Here is an 18275-nt window from a genome sequence, read left to right on the forward strand (position 1 = left end):
CCTGCCCATGAAAACACTCATGTGGCAGATCTTCCCAGGTCAAGTTCGCAGGGGCCACTTCTCTCAGGCACCTATCCCTAGACCAATGTCCCTCTTGACCCAGGGAGGACTCTGGCCAGTCTCCCCCAAAGCAACTCTCTTGCCTGCAAAGTTCTTCCTCTTGCCAGCGATCAAGCTTGGGTCCTCCCCTTCCTCTCCCAGCCTCATGCTGCTCAATGCTGGGGGTGGGAGTGGGGGCAGCTGATGGGGGACCCCCCCAGAGCCTGGAAGGAAGGTCGAGTTAAGCCAAAGGAGGCAGTGCTGTCCGGGCTGGCTGCCCAAGGCTTCGTGAGGACAGCCAGGGAAGGGGGCCTGGCCCACCTCTTGGTTGGGGACAGGTGGAGGCTGAGCTCAGTGATCCCCACACTGGTGGTCTGTCAGGAAGTGTCTGACTCAAGGGTCTTGAATAAAGCTCTGGAGGGGCCACCCAGGTCTCTTCAGGGGACAGGCCACTGGAGCTGGAGGACAGGAATCTGGCGAAGGTCGTGAGGACAGGGGACAGGGAGGGAGGAGGAAGTGCAGGAGAAAAGGGAGCAGAGTTGGATTACAGAGGAGCAGGGAGGATGGAGGTCTCATTGTCTCCTTTCTGTACTAACTGTCCAGGGGGGGGGGAACTCTTGAGCTCTAAGATGCCCAGATAGGGGCCTAGTGGGGTCAGGAAAAGAGGGCTGGGCTGCAAATCCTTTTATAGGGGGGGCCTCGAGGGGCCCCCCTGACTCTTGGCACCCTGCCCAGGAGATAGCCGATAGGTGGGGGAGGGAAGAAGCTGGGGTAGGGAGGTGGGATGGTGGGGAGACTCCAGGGGGGGACTTACAGGAAGGATTTCATGTCCAAGCCTCGGTTTCGAATCTGCCCCACCACGTGGTCCCAGCTGCCCGGGTTGGAGCGGCTGCGGCCGCCGCCGGCCGGCCGGTACTTGGAGCCAGCCGAGGTGACCGGTCGGGCCTGGCCCCGGCCAGAGGAGGCCCGGGGGTTGGGGCTGGGAGCCGCGGCCGCGTGGGCCTGCAGCTGGCCCAGACTCTGGCTGGTGGTGGGCTGGCAGGGCGGCCGGGCCCGCTGGTGCTGGCTCAGCGGTTGTTGCAGGCTCTGTTGCCGGATCAGGGTGTGAGGCCGTTGGCATTTCGGCTCTCCGGTGGAGCAGGGGATAGACTCAAGGGTAGTGGCCGTGGACAGGGTGGAGTCCTCGAAACTTGGGGCGGGTGGAGGAGAGGAGAGAAAGGAGAAGCAGGTGAAGGGACCCCATGGAGGAGGAGGCCCCAGGTGGGGCACACTCTGCCGGCCCTTGTGGGAGGGTATGGGGGGCCTCCATCGGAGCCACAGGCCAGAGGTCACTGCCACCACCAGCCCACCCGAGACAACCCCTCCCCTGTCATGTGGGACCACCCGGACCACCCTTGGGGCTCTGGAGGCTGAGTGTGGGTGGGGGTATGTGAAGACACAGGCCTGTGGGGGGGCAGTGCCTGCATTTAAGTGTCACTGGCCTACAGGGACATTTGAAAATCCAGGCCAGGGCCAAGCTGGCCGAGAAAAGGGGGGGGGGATTTACGGGAAGCCGGGGACTCTTAGGCTTTGTTCATGGAGGTGACAGGGGTCCCCGGACTCTCAAACCTCTGCCCTGGGCCAGACCTTTGTATTCCTGGCCCCTGCTTCGTTGTCCTCTCCTGGTACTTCCGGGAGGAGTCCCGGTCCGAGGAGGGAACATGGAAGGAGCAGGAGTCTGGGGTGGTGGTGGGGGAGACCCAGTACCACTTGTCTGGTCACTTGGCCAGGGTCCTGCTGGAGAACAGGCTGACCATTGGGGTCTCTGGACACTGGACAAGGGTTGCCCGGCTGCTGGGCACACAGTGGCCTCATAGAATGCCAGGTGGGGCCAGGAAGCAGGACTTGACTCAACAGAGGCAGCATGGGGTGAGAGGCCGGGTTGGGGGGCATAGGGTACAGGCCTGTCTCTGCTGCACCTCAATTGTGGGAGACCCCAGCACACAGGCTTCCTCCTGTTCCTTCAAAGGGGTCCTGGCCTGGCCTTGTCAACTGGCACAGGCCTATCCTGAGGGTCCAGGAAGGCTGTGCCCTGGGGCCTCACCTCTGGGAGGTGGTGGCAACCTCAGGAGAGAAAGGCAAGAGGTAATAGAGACCCCACTTCCAGGAGGGGCAAAACCTCAGGGGTCCCGTTCCCTCTACCCCAGTACCTTCCCAGCGTCTCCTCAGTCCATAGTTTGGGACAGGCTGGCCCACGAGGGGCAGGAACAGCAGAGAGTGAAGGGGCAGAGCTTGAGGTGACCCCAGTGGGCACCACCCATCAGGGCCACAGGCACTGCCCACACCACCGCACTAGACCCCTGAGAATGCCCCGGGACCAAAGGGTAACAGTTAGGCTGCCCCTGTGGGCAGAGAGAAAGAGGAGAGAGAGAGAGGGGGAGAGATAAAGAGAAAGAGAAAGAGAGAGAAAGAGAGAAAGAGTGTGCAAAAGAGAGAACAAGAGAAAGAGGATAGAGAATGAGAGAGGAAAAGCAAAACATGGGTGTTGGAGGAGAGCAGCCTTGCCTGGCTCGGGCCTGGAGTGGGGGCTGCCAGCAGGCCAGGTGGGCCCAGAGGTCCCTGAGGGCAGCTGGGGGGTGGGACAGGAGGGACAGCACTGGGCAGCTGCCTCCTCCTCACTGACCTCATTCTAGTTTCCTGTCACATCCCAAATTAGTCCAATTTACCTCTCAAGTCACAGGGATCTAAAATTGGTTCTTCCAGCCCTGGAACCAGCAGAGGGTAGGGCGGCCTGAGCCATTCTAGGGTCTTGTTGGGTTAATGCAAAGAGGACACTGGGCTTGAGGCTTCCCTAGCGAACCCTCCTGAGGGCCCATTTGGGGCCTCTGTCTCCTCAGGCTCACTAGCCTCAAGAGTCTTCAACCCAAGGGTCCAGATGGGCCTCACTGCTGGACAGAACCAGGAGTGGCCACCTTGAGATAACAGGACAGCCCAGAGGCTCAAGAAGGCTCAGTCAGGACTGTGGCCCTGGGGACACACAGCTCTGCTCACAGAAAAACAAAGCAGGCACTGATGAGAGGCCCAGTGTTCCCAGGGGTGGCAATGATCAAAGGTCAGAGCACCCACATCCCAGAAGGGACTCACCTGTGGGGAAAGAGAATGTTCTAGAAGCCAAAGGGAGCATAAAGCTGCTCCTGGGTAGGGAAGGCACATTCTCTGAGGACAGGGCCCAACTCTATGGCCATTGTCCAATAGGACTGGCTGTTGGTAGGCTTGTCAGCGATTCAGGGAAACAGGTCCTTCTGTACCACTCTGGTCAGAAAGGAGTGACTAGCTAGGGTGCAATGATCCAACCCTCAAATCACACTCAATTCCATGGGGATGACTGAGGTGAGGATGGGCTAGCAAGCCAACAAGCCACTCATGATGGGGCTGGGGGAACAGATGGCAGCATGGTGCAAACTAAAGGAAGTTGATTGATGGAGGCCAACAGACCAGCTTCAACTCTGGTCTAGAGCCACCTGCTGGCGGGAGGAGGGAAGGAGCATGGCAGTCTGAGTCTAGATGCCCAGGGCCAGCTCCCCTAACTGGGGAGTGTTCAGTGACTGTGCCTCTCTCTCCACCTGCTGAGATGGGGCGGCCAACCTGAGAGGATGGGATGAGCCTGGACGGCAAAGGAGCTGCCCGGCGGGGAGCAGAAAATGGAATGACCTGGTTGGCGGGCAGAGAGAGAGAGAGAAAGAGACGTGGCACTGTGTGGCGGTGGTAGCTAGCCATGGTGGCTGAGTTGGCTGTGCCCACGAGGCTGGGACGATGACAGTCTTGTGAAGGCATGGAATGATCCAGAGGGCCGAGGATGGCACCTCTGGGTGGGTGGGTGGGCAGCAGCGGGCATGCCAGGGGTCCCGCTGCTGTGTGCCCTTGGTGAGGTGGACAGGCCTGAGCTGGTCGCGGCCCCTGGGGGGCCATCACTCACTTGGACAAGTTGAGCTTCCCCGCGGCCAGGTGGCTCTGCACCGTCCGCCAGCGGCCTCTCCCCGCTTTGCCACCACCGCTGCCCGGCTCGCTGGCGGTGTCCTCTCCGCGTGGCGGCGCTGGCACCGGCTTCTCCCCCAGCCGGCCTTCCCGCTCCACCGCCAGCCCCGCTGCAGCCGCCACCTTGGCACTCGACAAGAGCGAGCCACTGGAGGGGGCAGAGGGGCAGCCCGGCCAGGGGGGCGCCCCAAGGGGGTTTGGGGGGTGGCGGTGGGGGAGAGAGGGCAGGCCACACAAGGGGGTGGGTGGGTTGGGGGAGAGGAGGAGAAGGAGGAGAACAAACAACAGATAAAAGGAAGAGAGAGACAGTGAAAGGAGGAGGAGAGACAGACAGACAAGAGACAGAGACAGAGACAGAGACAGAGAGAGAGAAAGAGAGAGACATCAGCACTGCAAATGGCTTAAACAGCGGAGCCTGCGGAGAGGAGAGAGGAGGGTGCAGGGAAGGGGCTTGAAGGGGGGCTGGAGGGCAACGCACCACGACAACGGAGGGGGGTCCCCTCCCCACCGCCTGGGGCAGGGGCGGCGGGGTGGGGGGGAGGGCAGCCGCCTCCAACTCTATCCCACAGGACAACGAAGGGTTAACGACGGAGGAAGAGCGAGCGGGCTTGTCCAGGCCGGGAGCAGCCCCCGGGCAGGGAGAAAGAGAAAGCCGAGTTAGTTAGAGAGTTCGAGTCCATTCACCACTGCCACCACCACCACCGATCACCAACACCACCACCAGCGTAAGAACTAGGGTGGCCGCACACAGCAGGGAAAAGGAGCGAGCGAGGGACCAAAAAACGGGCAACCCCATCCTGACTGCACAGCGTGGGGCTGGGGGTGCAGGGGAAAGAAGGGGATCCCCCAAGTGGTGTTCCTAAAAGTGGCTGGTCATGGGGAGGGGAGGGTGCCGGGCAGGAGGGGTTGCTCGTCTCCATGGTCAGCCTGGCCCCATGGGGTACATGGTTGGGGGAAGTGGGGAGGGGGCAGAGGAGCAGGAAGAGGAGGAAGAGGAGGAGAAGTGGGGGCGCAGGGGGAGAAGGAGGGGCGTGCGCAGGTACTCGGAACAGAGGATCAAACCAGGTAAAGTCACTCACTTGAGGGACAGTCGTGGGTCGCCATAAGGGGCGTAGGGTGAAATGTTTAGAATAAACTCCTTGGGAGGGTAGGAACTCCATTTCTGTTGCACTGTGCTCTCATTGTTATTCCAAAAGTCTCTGTCTAGGTCGCTGGAGGGGCAGAGAGAGAGGGGAGAAAAACTGGGAGATACAGAAGACACCAGAGCTGCAAGTCCTGGGGGTGGGGGGCACAGAGAGGGACTGGGGCCCAGGCACGTGAGGGCGAGGGCAAGGGCGAGCCGGGATCTGCTCCTGTGGAAGGAAGAGTGTGGGGGGCAGCGGGGTGGCCCATGCTGGGCCCAGGCATGCACACGTACACGCGGGCACACACATGCACACTTGTGGCCATTCGGTCAGCCTGGCGGACCAGAGCCTGGGAGCTGGTAGGAGAAAGAAAGATGGTGAGAGGAGGTGCTGGGATGCTGGGGCATGAGAGTAGGGTGCTGGCTTCTGGCTGTAAAGAGCTGAAAGCGGGGCCAGGCCCAGCTCCCCAGTCTAGGCTGGGTCATCAGCTCCCCAAGTTGATCGCAGGTAGACACCCCAGTCCTGGAAAACTTAAAGCACCTCCCTGTTTGTCCACCCCACTGGGCTGCTCTTGGGACATGCCCAGCTATCCACCTGTCTCTCTCTTCTGGCCCTGGCAGCCCATCCTCCCTAAGTCCCATCTAGGTTTTCTGTTCCCCTCCAGAAAGCAGGAGGTGCAGACTAGAACCCGGCAGGAATTGAGCTGGGTCGAAGCACTTGTGCTCCCTGCAATGACAGCCATCGTGTCAGCCCCAGAAAAGGGAAATTTTCCAGCTCTCTGACTTGGGCTCCTCGTTTTTTGTTTTTTTTTTTTTAATATAATTTTTATTTTGATCATAGTGGCTTACATATTGTTGACAATAATATTTTAGGTACATATTTACATAAAATCAGGGGGGATTCCCATCACCAAATTATTTGTTTGTTTTTGGTGTTTGGGTCACACTGGCAGTGCTCAGAGGTTACTCCTGGCTCTGCACTCAGAAATTACCCCTGGTAGGCACAGGGGTGCCTTATGGGATGCCGGATTTGAACCACTGTCCTTCCTGAATTGGCTCCAACCTCAATTGGGCTCCTAGTAATCTCCATTCTGGGGCACATGTGGACAGGCCTAGCATTGGGGGTGGGTGGGGATGGGGTGGGGGGTGGAGTCTAGCAACTGGGGGTGAAGCCTAATACCTGGGGTGAAGCCTAGCTTCTAGGGGTGAAGCCTAGTTTCTGGGGGTGAAGTCTACTTTCTGGGCTGAATCCTACCCTATGGGAATAGAGTGAGGAGCGCACCTTGTGGAAGTGGGGGCTGTGGGAAAGGCAGATCCAATCTGGACCCTTGATACCTGTGGTGAGACCTCTGCTGGTCCTGGAGGGGCCCTTGAGCCCCATGTTCCCTTGTCCCTACTCCCTATCTTTTGCTCTGTATCATGCTGCACTGGAAAAGCAGAGTTGCTAGAAGCCCAGAGAATGGGGGTGTTCCATGGAGGCAGCTGAAGCTTTACCCAAAAGGTTAGAAAGCCTGGGGACCCAAGACGAGGGGTACCCCTCCCAATTGAATTGGGAACACTGAGAGGGGGAGGTGGACCCTGGGTCCATAGAACATTCTAGAAGGGTATCCGCTTGCACTAGGAGTCTAAGGAAGAAAACCCTGGAGCAGTGTTGTGGGCCAGCTTTAAGTGCCACAGTGCCAGGGGAGGGGACCCCATCGAGAGCAGGTCCTCAGAGGGTTAAGCGAAGGAGTAGGGGCTGCCAGGTATGCAGACTTGGGGACTAAGGATGAAAAGACAGAGAAACTAGGTGCCCCCAAGGGCCTCTGACCCTTCCCAGCAGGTTCTGGGTGCTGCCCTTAGTCCCAGCCATGAGCCAGCAATGGTAGTGGGAGTTGGGGGAACCCTAGCAGTGGGAGAGGCTTAAGGTATACTCAGAGGACAGGGCCTTGTTTTCTGATGGCCCTCACATAGTCTACGGTCCTAGAGGAGCTGCCAGATAGCATTGCGGAGGGTGTCTACCCTAAAATCCAGGACACCCCCTCTCCATTTACTTGACTAAGAAACCATGCCAGCTGCCCTTCACTGCTAGACCTGTTGAGCCTTTCCCGGGTCAGTAAATCCCAAAGGGCCAGAGATTAGCGCTTCCCAATCACAGTGCTCAGAACGCCCTGGATTCCCAGAACAATTAGTGGTCATTGATCGGAGGGAAGGGCGGAAAGGGGGGGGCATGCCCAGAGGAACCCAGTTTGGGAAGCACTGTGGAACTGAGGCCTAGGCAGGCCGGCCCGCTAGAGGAGTCCTCTACACTCTGGCAGAATGGACAGGGGTGAATGAACCCTATTCCTGCCAGCCTCAGACACTGGGTCTTGTAGTAGGGCCTGGGGGCAGCTGGGACAGGTTCTGCAGGGCCCTATAAGAGGCCTCTCTGTCCCCTCACTTATCCTTGAGTATCCCCATGGGCACTGTCTGTGTCCACATAGCCCACGGTCACTCCTTCCCTGGTTGGGGATCCCATCTTTGGATCCTTGTCAGGAGTCCTGCCCTCCCTTCTCCCTTGTCCTGAGGGTCCCTCATGTCTCACTCCTCCTGCCTGTAGAAAGTCTGAGCCTGGGCTCTGTCCCCTGGGCCACCCTCCCAGGTTCCCTAAGACAGCCCGGCCCTCCCTCCCAGCCTCCTCGCCACCCCCAGCCTCATTTGCTCGTCCCCCAGACACACTCACAGCATCTGTGCAGGCCCCCATGGGAGCAGAGCAGATGTAGTATTCGGGGAGGGATGGGGGTACAGAGGAGATGGGGAGGGGACTGGAAGGAAGATGGCACAGGGTGAGTAGGAAGGAGGGGCTGGACAGGGAGGAGGCCCAGGTAGGGCTTTGAGCAGAAGGAGGCGTCCGTGAGCCAGGGACCATGGTGGTGACCCTCGTTGGCACTGAGAGGTCCTGCCCACCTCAGCCTGGCCACCCCACCCAGAATGTCAGTTGTATATGTGAGTGTTGTGACCATGTGGGTGTGTAACAGTGTGTGTGTGAATTGTGAGAGTGTGTGAATTGTATATGTGAAAGTGTGAGTTTGTGTGAATGTTTGAATGAGTGTATGTATGGTAGTGTGTTGAGTGTGTGAGTAAATACGTGAGTAAATGTGTACGTGAGTACATGAGTGTTTGTATCTGTGAATGTGTATTTGAGGGGTGAGAGTGGGTCTGTCAGCTCCCAAGAAAGGTCAGAGAAGTGCTGGGTACAGGGATGTAATACTAGGCAAAAACTGGGGGGCTGTCAGGAATAAGTGGTAGAACTGGGGGCTGGGCAGATACAGGCAGAGACTGGGGACTATGCAGTAATATGTAGTATGAATTGGGATGCTGGTAGTCTCTGGTGAGGCCTGGGCGGGAACATGCGATGGGTTTGGGGGTCCTGGCAGTGAGAGGAAGAAATTTTGGACCAGAACACTGAAGTGGAGGGGGGGGCTGGTGGAAAGTAACCTGAGTGGGGGTGGGGGAGACACCTTTGAGGAGGACAGGGAGCCCAGAGAGGGTGTAGGGGGGGGTCTGTGCTTGTAACTTGAGGGTCCCTGGAGGAGGTAAACCAGAGCTGAAGCCGAAGCAGAAAATCCTGCTCTGGGCCATGAGGGGCTAATGGGCAGAGTCCTGGGTCAGTGCCAGACCAGCACTGGAGAGGGAGGGGGTGGGCGCCCTCACACAGACTGTCTGCGCACCCCACTCTCGACGCCCGACACCTACTTGATGGCCTTCTTCTCGCTTCGTCCACGGCCCGAATCTGGGGTGCTCACAGTTTCCAGAGAGTTCTTGTAGCGTTTGCCCTGTGGGGTCAGGGGGGCCAGGTCATCAGGGGAGACAGCTCTACCCCACCTGGTTAACTATGGGGTGCTCCCTGGACCCACTCCCACTTCCCTGACCTGCCCTGCACTTCCTCCCTGTCCACCGGAACCAGCCCTGCCTGTCTGCCCGTCTCCTGGGGCTCTGGCCTGACTCCCAGAAACACAGATCCTTTTGCCCGGACACAGGACTCGCAAGCACCCGGCCACGTCACCAGGTCCACGTCACCGCCCCCAGATGGTGGGGGTGGCATCCTGCAGGGCAAGGTTGGCAGTGCCAATGACGTGGGCAGCGGGGGCGGGGAGAGGGCCCTGAGCTCAGAGCTGCAGGGACTGGTTGGTCAGTGGCTGGCTAGGGCTCCCCAGTCAGAGGCAGCTTTCAAAGATATCGCCTGTACTCCTGGGCAGTGGCAAGCCCCAGTTACTCTGCAGATGTGCCCAAGGAGGGAAGGACCAGACAGACACACAGACAGACACACAGACAGACAGACTGGCGGGCAGGCGGGTGCTGGCTCCTGAGCTGAGCTGTGGTGCCGGGAAGGTGAGCGCCATTCACCTTCTCGGTTTGGGTTTCTAAATTTAGCTCCTGCAGAGCCCAAGACCATTAACATTCCTGGCTGCCACCAAGCGTCCTTACAAGGTGCATGCAGGGGCCAGGGGCCCAGAGCTTCGTGCATAGGGACTGTGGCCTGTCCTCCCACACTGGTCCTACCACTAGCCTGGCCTGCCAGGAGAGAGGTCACACACCACTCACACACACACACACACACACACACACACACACACACACACACACACGTGCACAAAGACCCTCCAACCACAACAGAGCGTTATTCCAGCTTCCCAAAGCACAATGGGAGTTGCAGCAGACCCTACTAAGGAATCGGAGTGCATTAGGGAGCCTGCTGGTAGGGCAATCAGAAATGGGGATCATACTATCTCTAGTACTCCTGGACTCCAGGGTACCAGAATACTGATCCCAGCCATGTTCCCCACATTCCCCAGTATCATCTTTCAAGTCCTTTGTCCTCTCATGCCTGTGTTTCATCTGATATAAAATGGGGTGACACTGTCAACCCTCTGACTTATATCACAGAGGTTTTCTCTCTATTTCCCTTACCCCCCCTTAGCCTGTCCCTTTGTAACCTCTGTAGAGGGGCCTTGTCTTGCACCCCTCACCAGGACCTGAGTTTAAAATGGGCGGCTGGATCCTGGGTAGTGACCAGGGTATACCAGGAAAAAGGGGGATTGGAATGACTTTGGGTGTGTGTGTGTGGATAGGGACCTTTTAGAACAGGAGCCCAGAATCCACTAGTTCCCAGCATCTCAGGCAATTGTGGGAGGGGCAGAGAGCACCCTGCAAAGGGCTCCCAGTTCCTGCATCGCCTTCCCTCTCTCTTCCTCTTTGTGCTTGGAGTTTTCCTGGTTCAGGGGGTCTCTACCCCCCAGCTTGTCCCATCCTTGGTTTGGGTGCTTTGGACCTGGAGTCCAGATAGGACTTGGGACAGGGGTGGTGGTGGTGTGCAGAAACCACAGACAACTGCAGCAGCGCGGGGCGCAGAGTGGGGTCCCACCTGCCCAACCCGCTTCTCAGGGAGGGGCTGCAGGCCTGAGGATTAAGGAAGTTATTAATGTTTGGAAATGGGATCATCGCTGCCAGGTATCAGATCCCTGCGGTGGGGACAGGCAGGTGAGGGTGGGGGGGCATCTGACAGCCCCTGAGCACAGTCCAGAAGCTCCTGGGGGGGGGGGAATGCTGCTGCTGGCAGAGATGGGGACAGTCTGGAATGTCATCACAGCAGCTCCAGGGACCTAGTCAAGGGGAAAAAGCTGCGGACTCTACCCCCAGGGGCAAGGCAGGGGCTGGAGACAGGGCAGGCAGGGGCCATTGCCCAGCAGCAGTGCCACCTGCTCTCTGTGGGGTTCCCAGGTGATGGTGTGGGGCCCTGCACACAGGCTTTACGCATGAGCACTGCCGATCTCCTAGAAGTGGGGGGTTGTGAGGGCTGACCCAAGGGGTAGCTTTCCTGGGGGTCAGATGATCCCCCAAGCCCATGCAAGAGTAGACACACACAGAAGCAAATCTCTCATAGTGGGCATAATACAAAGACACCCCCTCCCACTCCCATCCCTAGGCAGGGCAGACTCCTATAGCCGCCTCCCCACGAAGGAAGACAGACAGACGAAGGGGCACTACAAGGAGACTGCAGTCAGGCTCAGCCTTTTCTGAGGACACACACAGGCATGTGGCTAGGCCCCTTCCTCCCTTGCCCTGAAAATTCTGAGCTGGGTGGGGTGCAGACCCAGGCAGGTCCAGACTCCAGCAACAATGTGGGGCAGCCAGACCCCCTATGCAGGCAGGGTGCAGAGTGTGGGGCTGGGGTACATATGCCCCCCCTTCTGGACACACACAGACACACACACACTCTGGATCCAGGGGGCAGAAGCTACCCCAGAGAGGAACCTCCCTGGGCAGAATTTGTGCCTACAAATTTCCTACATCTGAGTTCACCCCCTGGGGTCTTCCTGGAACATCTCAAAGACCTGCAACCCTTGTCCAGGGAGGGGCATCTACCTGTGATCACCCCTAGGAGGGAGGCATGAAGAAGACCCCCCCCTCTACTCCAATGGCTGAAAAGGGTGAGAAAGGGGGGTGTCTCATCTGGGGTCCCCTGCCCCCCACTCCCACCTTTTCCTTTTTCTGCAAGGAAGGCTCCCACCACTCTTTGCCTACACTGGGGCAAGGCCCCACACCTTTGAGGGGTGGGGGTGGTCCCTGCAGCCCCCAAATCCCTACTGGCATTCTGGGCTGGGCGGCAGATCAAGAAGGGGGGGGAGGGGGAGGTCCCTCCCCCAAAACTGCTGCCTTCCCGAGCCACAGCCAGCCCCAGCTCCTGCTGCTGCAGCCCTGGAGCCCGGGGTGATGAATGTCCCTCCTGGCGTTCTGGTTATTTATTGATGCCCTAATCCAGCTCGTTAATTTCCCAGGCCTCGTTAAAAATGAAAAGGAGCCGTTTGTGCTTGTACAAACCCAGAGCAAAAAAAATGGATGAGTGTAGGGGGCGTGGCGCGGGCGTGGCGCGGAGGGGGCGTGGCTGTGCGGGAGCCTCCTCCTCATTGGCCCGGAGACACGCACTAGGCCACGCCTACTAGGGGGTGGGACTAGGAGGGAGCCGTCTCCTCATTGGCCCGGAGACACTCTAGGCCACGCCCACGAGGGCATGAGGGCGTGGCCTGCTGACAGGTGGGAGGGGGACCGTGCTGGAGCAGCTCCCTGGGGTGGGCGCGAACTCGCGTCTTGCAGGTTCTGCTGCGGCGGCGCTGGCGGGTCTGCGGCTCTCTGCTCGGAGCCTGCGTGGATTTGTGCGCGTGGGGGTGATTTTAACACGAATGTGCAGAGGGAGGTGTCTGGGGGTGCAGGGGCTTCTCAATGCAGAGCCAGGGCCTTACCCTGAGGACCCCCACCTCCCCCCGGGAAGCCTCACCAGTTTGCGTTGACACCAGTGACACAGGCCGCAGAGGACGATGGTGACACTAAGGCTGACGGTGATGATGGCAGAGACCAGCACGACATCTCGGGTGGGCGCCCCTGGGGAGGACACGCACAGGTCAGACCATCAGCACACACCACCACCCCCTTTATCCCAGAGACACCCACACTTCCCTCCTGGGCCCCACCCTTGGTTCCCTCTACCCAAGCTCCATTCCTAGCACTAGCTTAGGAGGTTTTAACTCTGTGCCTCAGTTTCCTTATCTGGGAGACAGATAAGGTTCATGCATGGACCAGGGAACCCTGGGTCAGTCCTGGATCAGTATGGGATTTGTATTAACTCCTAATGACATCCAGGGGGCACCCTGTCTTTCGCCGTCAGGAGACGACAGGCTCAATGACTCCCCATGAAATGCTGATTTTGCTGCTTTCCTGCCTTCCACCCACCCATGCCTGATCCCCCTCACACATATATTTACATTATTTCCTGCAGTAACAGGCTATCAAGGACTCCCTCAGAACACCAGGCCAGTTCTGAACCTACAGTTTTACCCTACCCTGGACTGGAAGCATCTTCCGCTGGCCCTTGTGCCAGATGTTTCAATCCCCCAAATCGAGGCCTCATACATCAGGAGTTGAGCTTATTTTTGAGGGGTGCTCCCCAGTGTCAAGGGGCTCCCAGTTATTCAGCCATTGTGGCACCCAGCTCTGCAGTGATGCTGAGGTCCACAGTTCTACCTGACGGTTTTGGGGTGTGTCTTGTGAGGGGGTGAGGCTGGGTGTCTGTCTTTTCATGGCCATAAAGGACGCTGAGCTGGCCATGCCTGAGAAGAGCTGGTAACCATGGGTCGCAGGGATGAACCACATTGGAGATGGGTGGGGAACCCTCCTGAATTTTTTCTTTTCTTTTCTTTTGGATTTTTGGGGCCACACCTATTGGTGCTCAGGGGTTACTCCTGGCTCTGCACTCAGAAATCACTTCTGGCAGGCTCGGGAGACCATATGGGATGCTGGGAACCGAACCCGGGTCTGTGCTATCGCTCCAGCCCAGCTCTCCTGGTTCTAACTCAGCAGCAAGGTCAGACCCGAGCATCTGGAATCTGATTTTGATCTCTTGAACCCCAGAAGCAGAGACCAGACTTTCCTCTGTCCAACTCGAGCAGCTCCTGCTGGCTGCGTGGCCCTGAGTCACCGGAAACTCTACCTCCTCCTCCTCCTCCTTCTCAGTCCCACAGAGCAAGAGAGGGGCTAGAGTGAGGAAGCGAGCCCCAACAGCCCTTGAGGTTCTCTGGGCTCCCTCAAACCGCCAGTGCATGGGATAGCCAATCTCTTACCAGCTCTCCCTCCCTCCTGTCTTGCCGTCTCACCTCTGCTCCCCAAGATCTCTCATTGCTCATTGAGACGTGACTCCCTATGTATCCACTAACCCATCTCTATCCTAAGTCCAGGCTTTGGCCTCCAGGAAGCCCCAAGCTGACCTTGCTGCCACGTGAGGTCCTTTGCACCCAGGAGGCTGACCTGGCCTGCAGACAGCTGGCAACGGGCCCTGCCTGCTTCAGCCAAGGAGCTGAGCTCTGCAAGGCTGCAAGGTCCCACCTGTACCAAGCTCCCGGTTTGAGTCCAGATATAAGATTCATGCTCAGTGGCAGAAGGACCTAGAACACCTGCCTCGCGTGCAGGAGACCTGGGATCGATCCTCGTCAGGCATGGATTCTCTGCCAGCTGGGAATAGCTACGAAACACCACTGGATGTGCCCCACACACAAAACCAACACCAGATGTGTTTTCTGAGAATGGGGTCGCCCTTCTACCAGCTCTGTCTGCAGAGCTGTTCTGCCCTGTGGGGGACCTCGGAGTGCTGTATGGGTCACGAAAGACTTACAGCCTCAGTTCCTCTCTATTAGGGCTACCACCAGGCCCAGGGGATTCGGGCTGCCCACATGGAAAAGCTCTCAAATGGAAAAGCATTTGGCTGACTGTTCTCACACACCAATGCCCCAGCACGGGGGAGTGGCCCAGGGGGGTGCCCCATCACACAGCAGAGCACTCAGGGAGGGGGACCCTAGAACTATTTTGGCAGGACACCCAAAATACCAAAGAAGCTTCTGTCTGAACCAGCAGAGGGTCTGGGCCTACCTGCTGGGTAGGGTATTGCCTGGGTTCCTGTGGGTGACTTTTTTATTTGGGGGTGCGGTGGGCCACACTTAGAGGAACTCAGGAGCTATTTTCTGACTCTATGCTCAGGAGTGACCCCTGGTGGAACTTGGGAAACCACATGCAGTGCTGAGGACTGAATTAGGAGGAATTTCCTTGCAGAAGCCTTATCCCTTGTACTTTCCCTCCACCACACCCCTGGAGTAGTGGTTATTAGGTCCTATTATTAGGATGTCGGTTTTCTCTCAGTGTAAGCAGAAGGTTCAGGAAGTTCCAGTGGAGTGATGAATAGACTAGGAAGATACCTGGAACACTTCCTGGAGGGTTTTTTTTTTTTTTTCCAAAATATTAAGTTGAGTGTTGGTCACTGAAGTAAGAGATAGAAAGTTGTGAGTAGAGAGATCAGTTGGAATTGAGGCAGGAAGAGCCAGGCATGCTGTGTGAGGAGGAACTGGCCTAAGGAATGAGGAGCAAATGATGGAGACGCTGGCAGGGGGGCAGGACCTCTCAGATGGAGGACATGGAGGTCTTTGAAGGTCCTAGAAGGTTCCTGAGTAGGAGACAGGCAGGTGAAGGAGGGTGTTAACAAACTCACCAGGCAGCAGTGTGTGTGTGTGTGTGTGTGTGTGTGTGTGTGTATGTGTGTGTGTGTGTGTCAAGAGGTGGGCTCCTCGGAGCACCCTCCTCTCTGTGCTAAATAGCTCCTCGCCCCTGCAGCAGCTCCAAGTGCCCTAGAGGACAGAGACTGACCAGCCCAGATGGGAGTGGACGCCTCCAAACAGTGCCTTGACCCTAAGGGATACCCACCAGTGTGTGAGACTGCAGAATGGGCACTGGGCCCAAATCCAGGCCCCCGACTAGACAGGCTCGAGAAACACAGTGCCTGCTTGTGTGTGACAGCCCAGTAGCCCAGGGCTCCCCACAGCACACTCTACTATGACCCTGTACACATGGTAATGACCCCCATTTTACAGATGGGGAAACAGAGATATTTTTTTGTTTGGGGGTCACACCCAGTGGTGTTCAGGGCTTACTTCCAGCTCTGCACTCAGGACCATATGGGATGCTGGAAATTGAGCTCAGATTGCCACATGCAAGGCAAACACCCTCCCTGCTGTGCTATAACTCTGACCCTGGGTTTTTTATGTTTTTTGTTTTTGTCTTTTGGGTCACACCTGGCAGTGCTCAGGGGTCACTCCTGACTCTACACTCAGAAATTGCTCCTGGCAGGCTCGAGGGACCATATGGGATGCCGGAATTCGAATCACCGTCCTTCTGCATGTAAGGCAAACGCCCTATCTCCATGCTATCTCTCTGGCCCCCTTGCCCTGGGATTTTTAATATTTTTGAAGATCATTATTGAAGATCATTTAGCTGCTAATAGGGTTTGGGGTTCCAATCCAGGCACTGGATCTTAAGGTTACACCTCTGCCCTGACATTCGCCTCTGCGAGGGCCCAAATATGCTCTTGAAGCAAGCTTTGGGGAATCGTTTGGATTTCCAGAAATTTCTTAGAGGTACAGAAACAGTTGCTAGGTATAGAGACAGAGTCTGCAGGGTGTCAACCCTCCTCAGCCAAGGTATTCTCTCTCTCTCTCTCTCTCTCTCTCTCTCTCTCTCTCTCTTTCTCTCTCTCTCCCCCCCCCCCCCCGATTTCACATCTGAGCCTTCCATGGGAATCCATCTCATTGGCAGAAAGGGAAGGGTCCCCCCCTTGGCTGAGCGATTTGTCTTCCAGGCAGTTGTCACCACCCCACCCTGTCGCCCCTGCACCCCAGCAGATCTTCAGGTCCCCACCCCAGGAATCTTTGCAGACAGCATGGATACTGCTGTGAAGACAAGCAACAGCAAACAAATGGCCCCATAAATGTGAAGCCAGGCAGGAGCGCAGAACTCTTCCCAGGGCAGGTGCAGAGCCCAGCGCCAGGTCGCATGTTGGCAGCTTCCACCAAGCCCAAGCCCTGGTGAAGGGACGCTGCTTCCTCCGAGCCTGACAGGCGCCCCAGCTTGGCCAGGAGAGGCGGCTGTGCCCTCCTCCATGCTCGATCTGTCTCCTTAGAACTTTCTATCCTGGTCCTAAGCTTGCCCTCGGGGGCTGCCAGAACAAGTCGGCTCCTTCTACCACATGACAGGCCTTTAAATCCCTGCCGACAGCACCTCTGTCCCTTCCAGGCTTCCCCGGGCAAAGCCGCCCCGGCCCTTTCCAACCCGGCCTCCGAGGACAATCTGGGTTTCAAGTCCTCTTAGTGTCAGCAGATTAACATGCGGGAAGGCAAGATGGCAGCGACCTGTCCTTGGGCAGAAGAGACATGCCGGGTCCCCGAGGGTAAGACACAGACAAGGTCAGACAGATGGGGCAGGCTGGGCGTGAGGGAAGCCAGGCCTCTTGGTCGGATCCCAGGGGTGCCGTGAAAGGCAGTGAGAGCCAGAGATGAATGAGGACCCGGCGGAGTCCTTAGACATCTGTGGAGCGGCTGTTCCCAACAGGGAGCTCTTGAGGTCAGCCAGGGTGCACTATGGTCCCCCCAGCTGGAGTGGACCACCAAAGCAGGCACAGCTCGGTTTTCTGCCTGCTCTTGTCCTCCCAGCCGCAGCCACAGAACCTGGCATTCAGCACACTCTCACATGCTCTGGTTGAAAGATGAATGAGGTGGCATTTGGGGGCCCCAGAGCTGCTGAGCGTCATAGGCACTATTTATTAAGCACCTACTGTGCTCCAGAGCACAGGAATATGGTCTGGCTCATTCCGGCAGCTTCTGTGACAGCAAATGTCTGATGTATGTTCACTGTTCTCTTCTCGCCTCCCAAATGAGCTGTGAGATTGTAGCAAGGAAGCATGAGAGTTTCCTAACACACACACACACACACACACACACACACACACACACTTTCATCATCATCTTTTCCTTCTTCCCCCATACCCACATTTGCCTGACAAACAGCACTTTTTTTTTTTTTTTTAGATCTACATGGAAAACCCTTCCTCTGGGAAGCCTTCCATCATTCCCCAGTGGGAAAGGAATTTCTCCCACCTGTGCCCTCCTTCAAAGCTGCAGCGCTCAAGTGCTCTGGCTCCGACGCCTCCCCAGTCATGTGACGTCATCCCCTGCTGCCTTGGTTTCTCCTGGTACATGGGGCATAGGAACACAGGTCTCAGAGGACTCCTGGCCCTCTGACACCCGCCCCAGGGCCTGGCACACTCTCAGAGCCAGGCTGACACTCAGGAATGACTGAAGCGAACTGTCCCGCATCCAGGCATCCTGCAGGGTTGCAGAGCCTGGGGCTCACATCTTGCTCAGTTTGTGGCCTCCCCGGCCCACTCCCCTATTTCCCACCCAGGACCTGGCAGGGAGTGGGCAGAGCTGGGGCAGGCAGGTGGGTGGCAGCAGGAGGCCAGGCTTAGGGTGAGCAGCAGGCCCGCCCCCTCCCCATTGGCTTAGTCCCCACCCCCATCCACATCTCTCAGCGGGTCATGATTTATGGATGAATAGAATCAAACAGGGCTGCTGGCTGCTAGGATGCCCCGGGGAGACGCTGAGAGGGAAGGGACTTCTGAGACAGGAGAGCTGGTGGGGGGGGGGGACAAAGACAGCAGCAGGTTCTCATGTGCAGGACACAAGATCAGTACTGGCACGGACACCATGCT

General features: G+C 57.6%; 1 protein-coding gene across 4 annotated transcripts in view; it reads right to left on the minus strand.

The window, feature by feature from the left end:
• SYT7 (synaptotagmin 7) overlaps nucleotides 1-18275 on the minus strand; it is a 58221-nt gene that overhangs the window by 19127 nt on the left and 20819 nt on the right. The window contains exons 2-6 of one of the 4 annotated variants that reach the window (XM_049779625.1): nucleotides 12471-12574; nucleotides 8891-8970; nucleotides 5133-5264; nucleotides 3995-4201; nucleotides 854-1228 (exon numbers count right to left, since the gene is read on the minus strand). In XM_049779625.1, the coding sequence (XP_049635582.1) occupies nucleotides 854-1228; nucleotides 3995-4201; nucleotides 5133-5264; nucleotides 8891-8970; nucleotides 12471-12574 (898 nt within the window). The remainder of the gene's footprint in view (nucleotides 1-853; nucleotides 1229-3994; nucleotides 4202-5132; nucleotides 5265-8890; nucleotides 8971-12470; nucleotides 12575-18275) is intronic. The other 3 variants (XM_049779626.1, XM_049779627.1, XM_049779628.1) reach the window with 3 other exon arrangements.

Source organism: Suncus etruscus, chromosome 9 (genome assembly GCF_024139225.1).
Source record: "Suncus etruscus isolate mSunEtr1 chromosome 9, mSunEtr1.pri.cur, whole genome shotgun sequence".
Lineage (NCBI taxonomy): Eukaryota > Metazoa > Chordata > Mammalia > Eulipotyphla > Soricidae > Suncus > Suncus etruscus.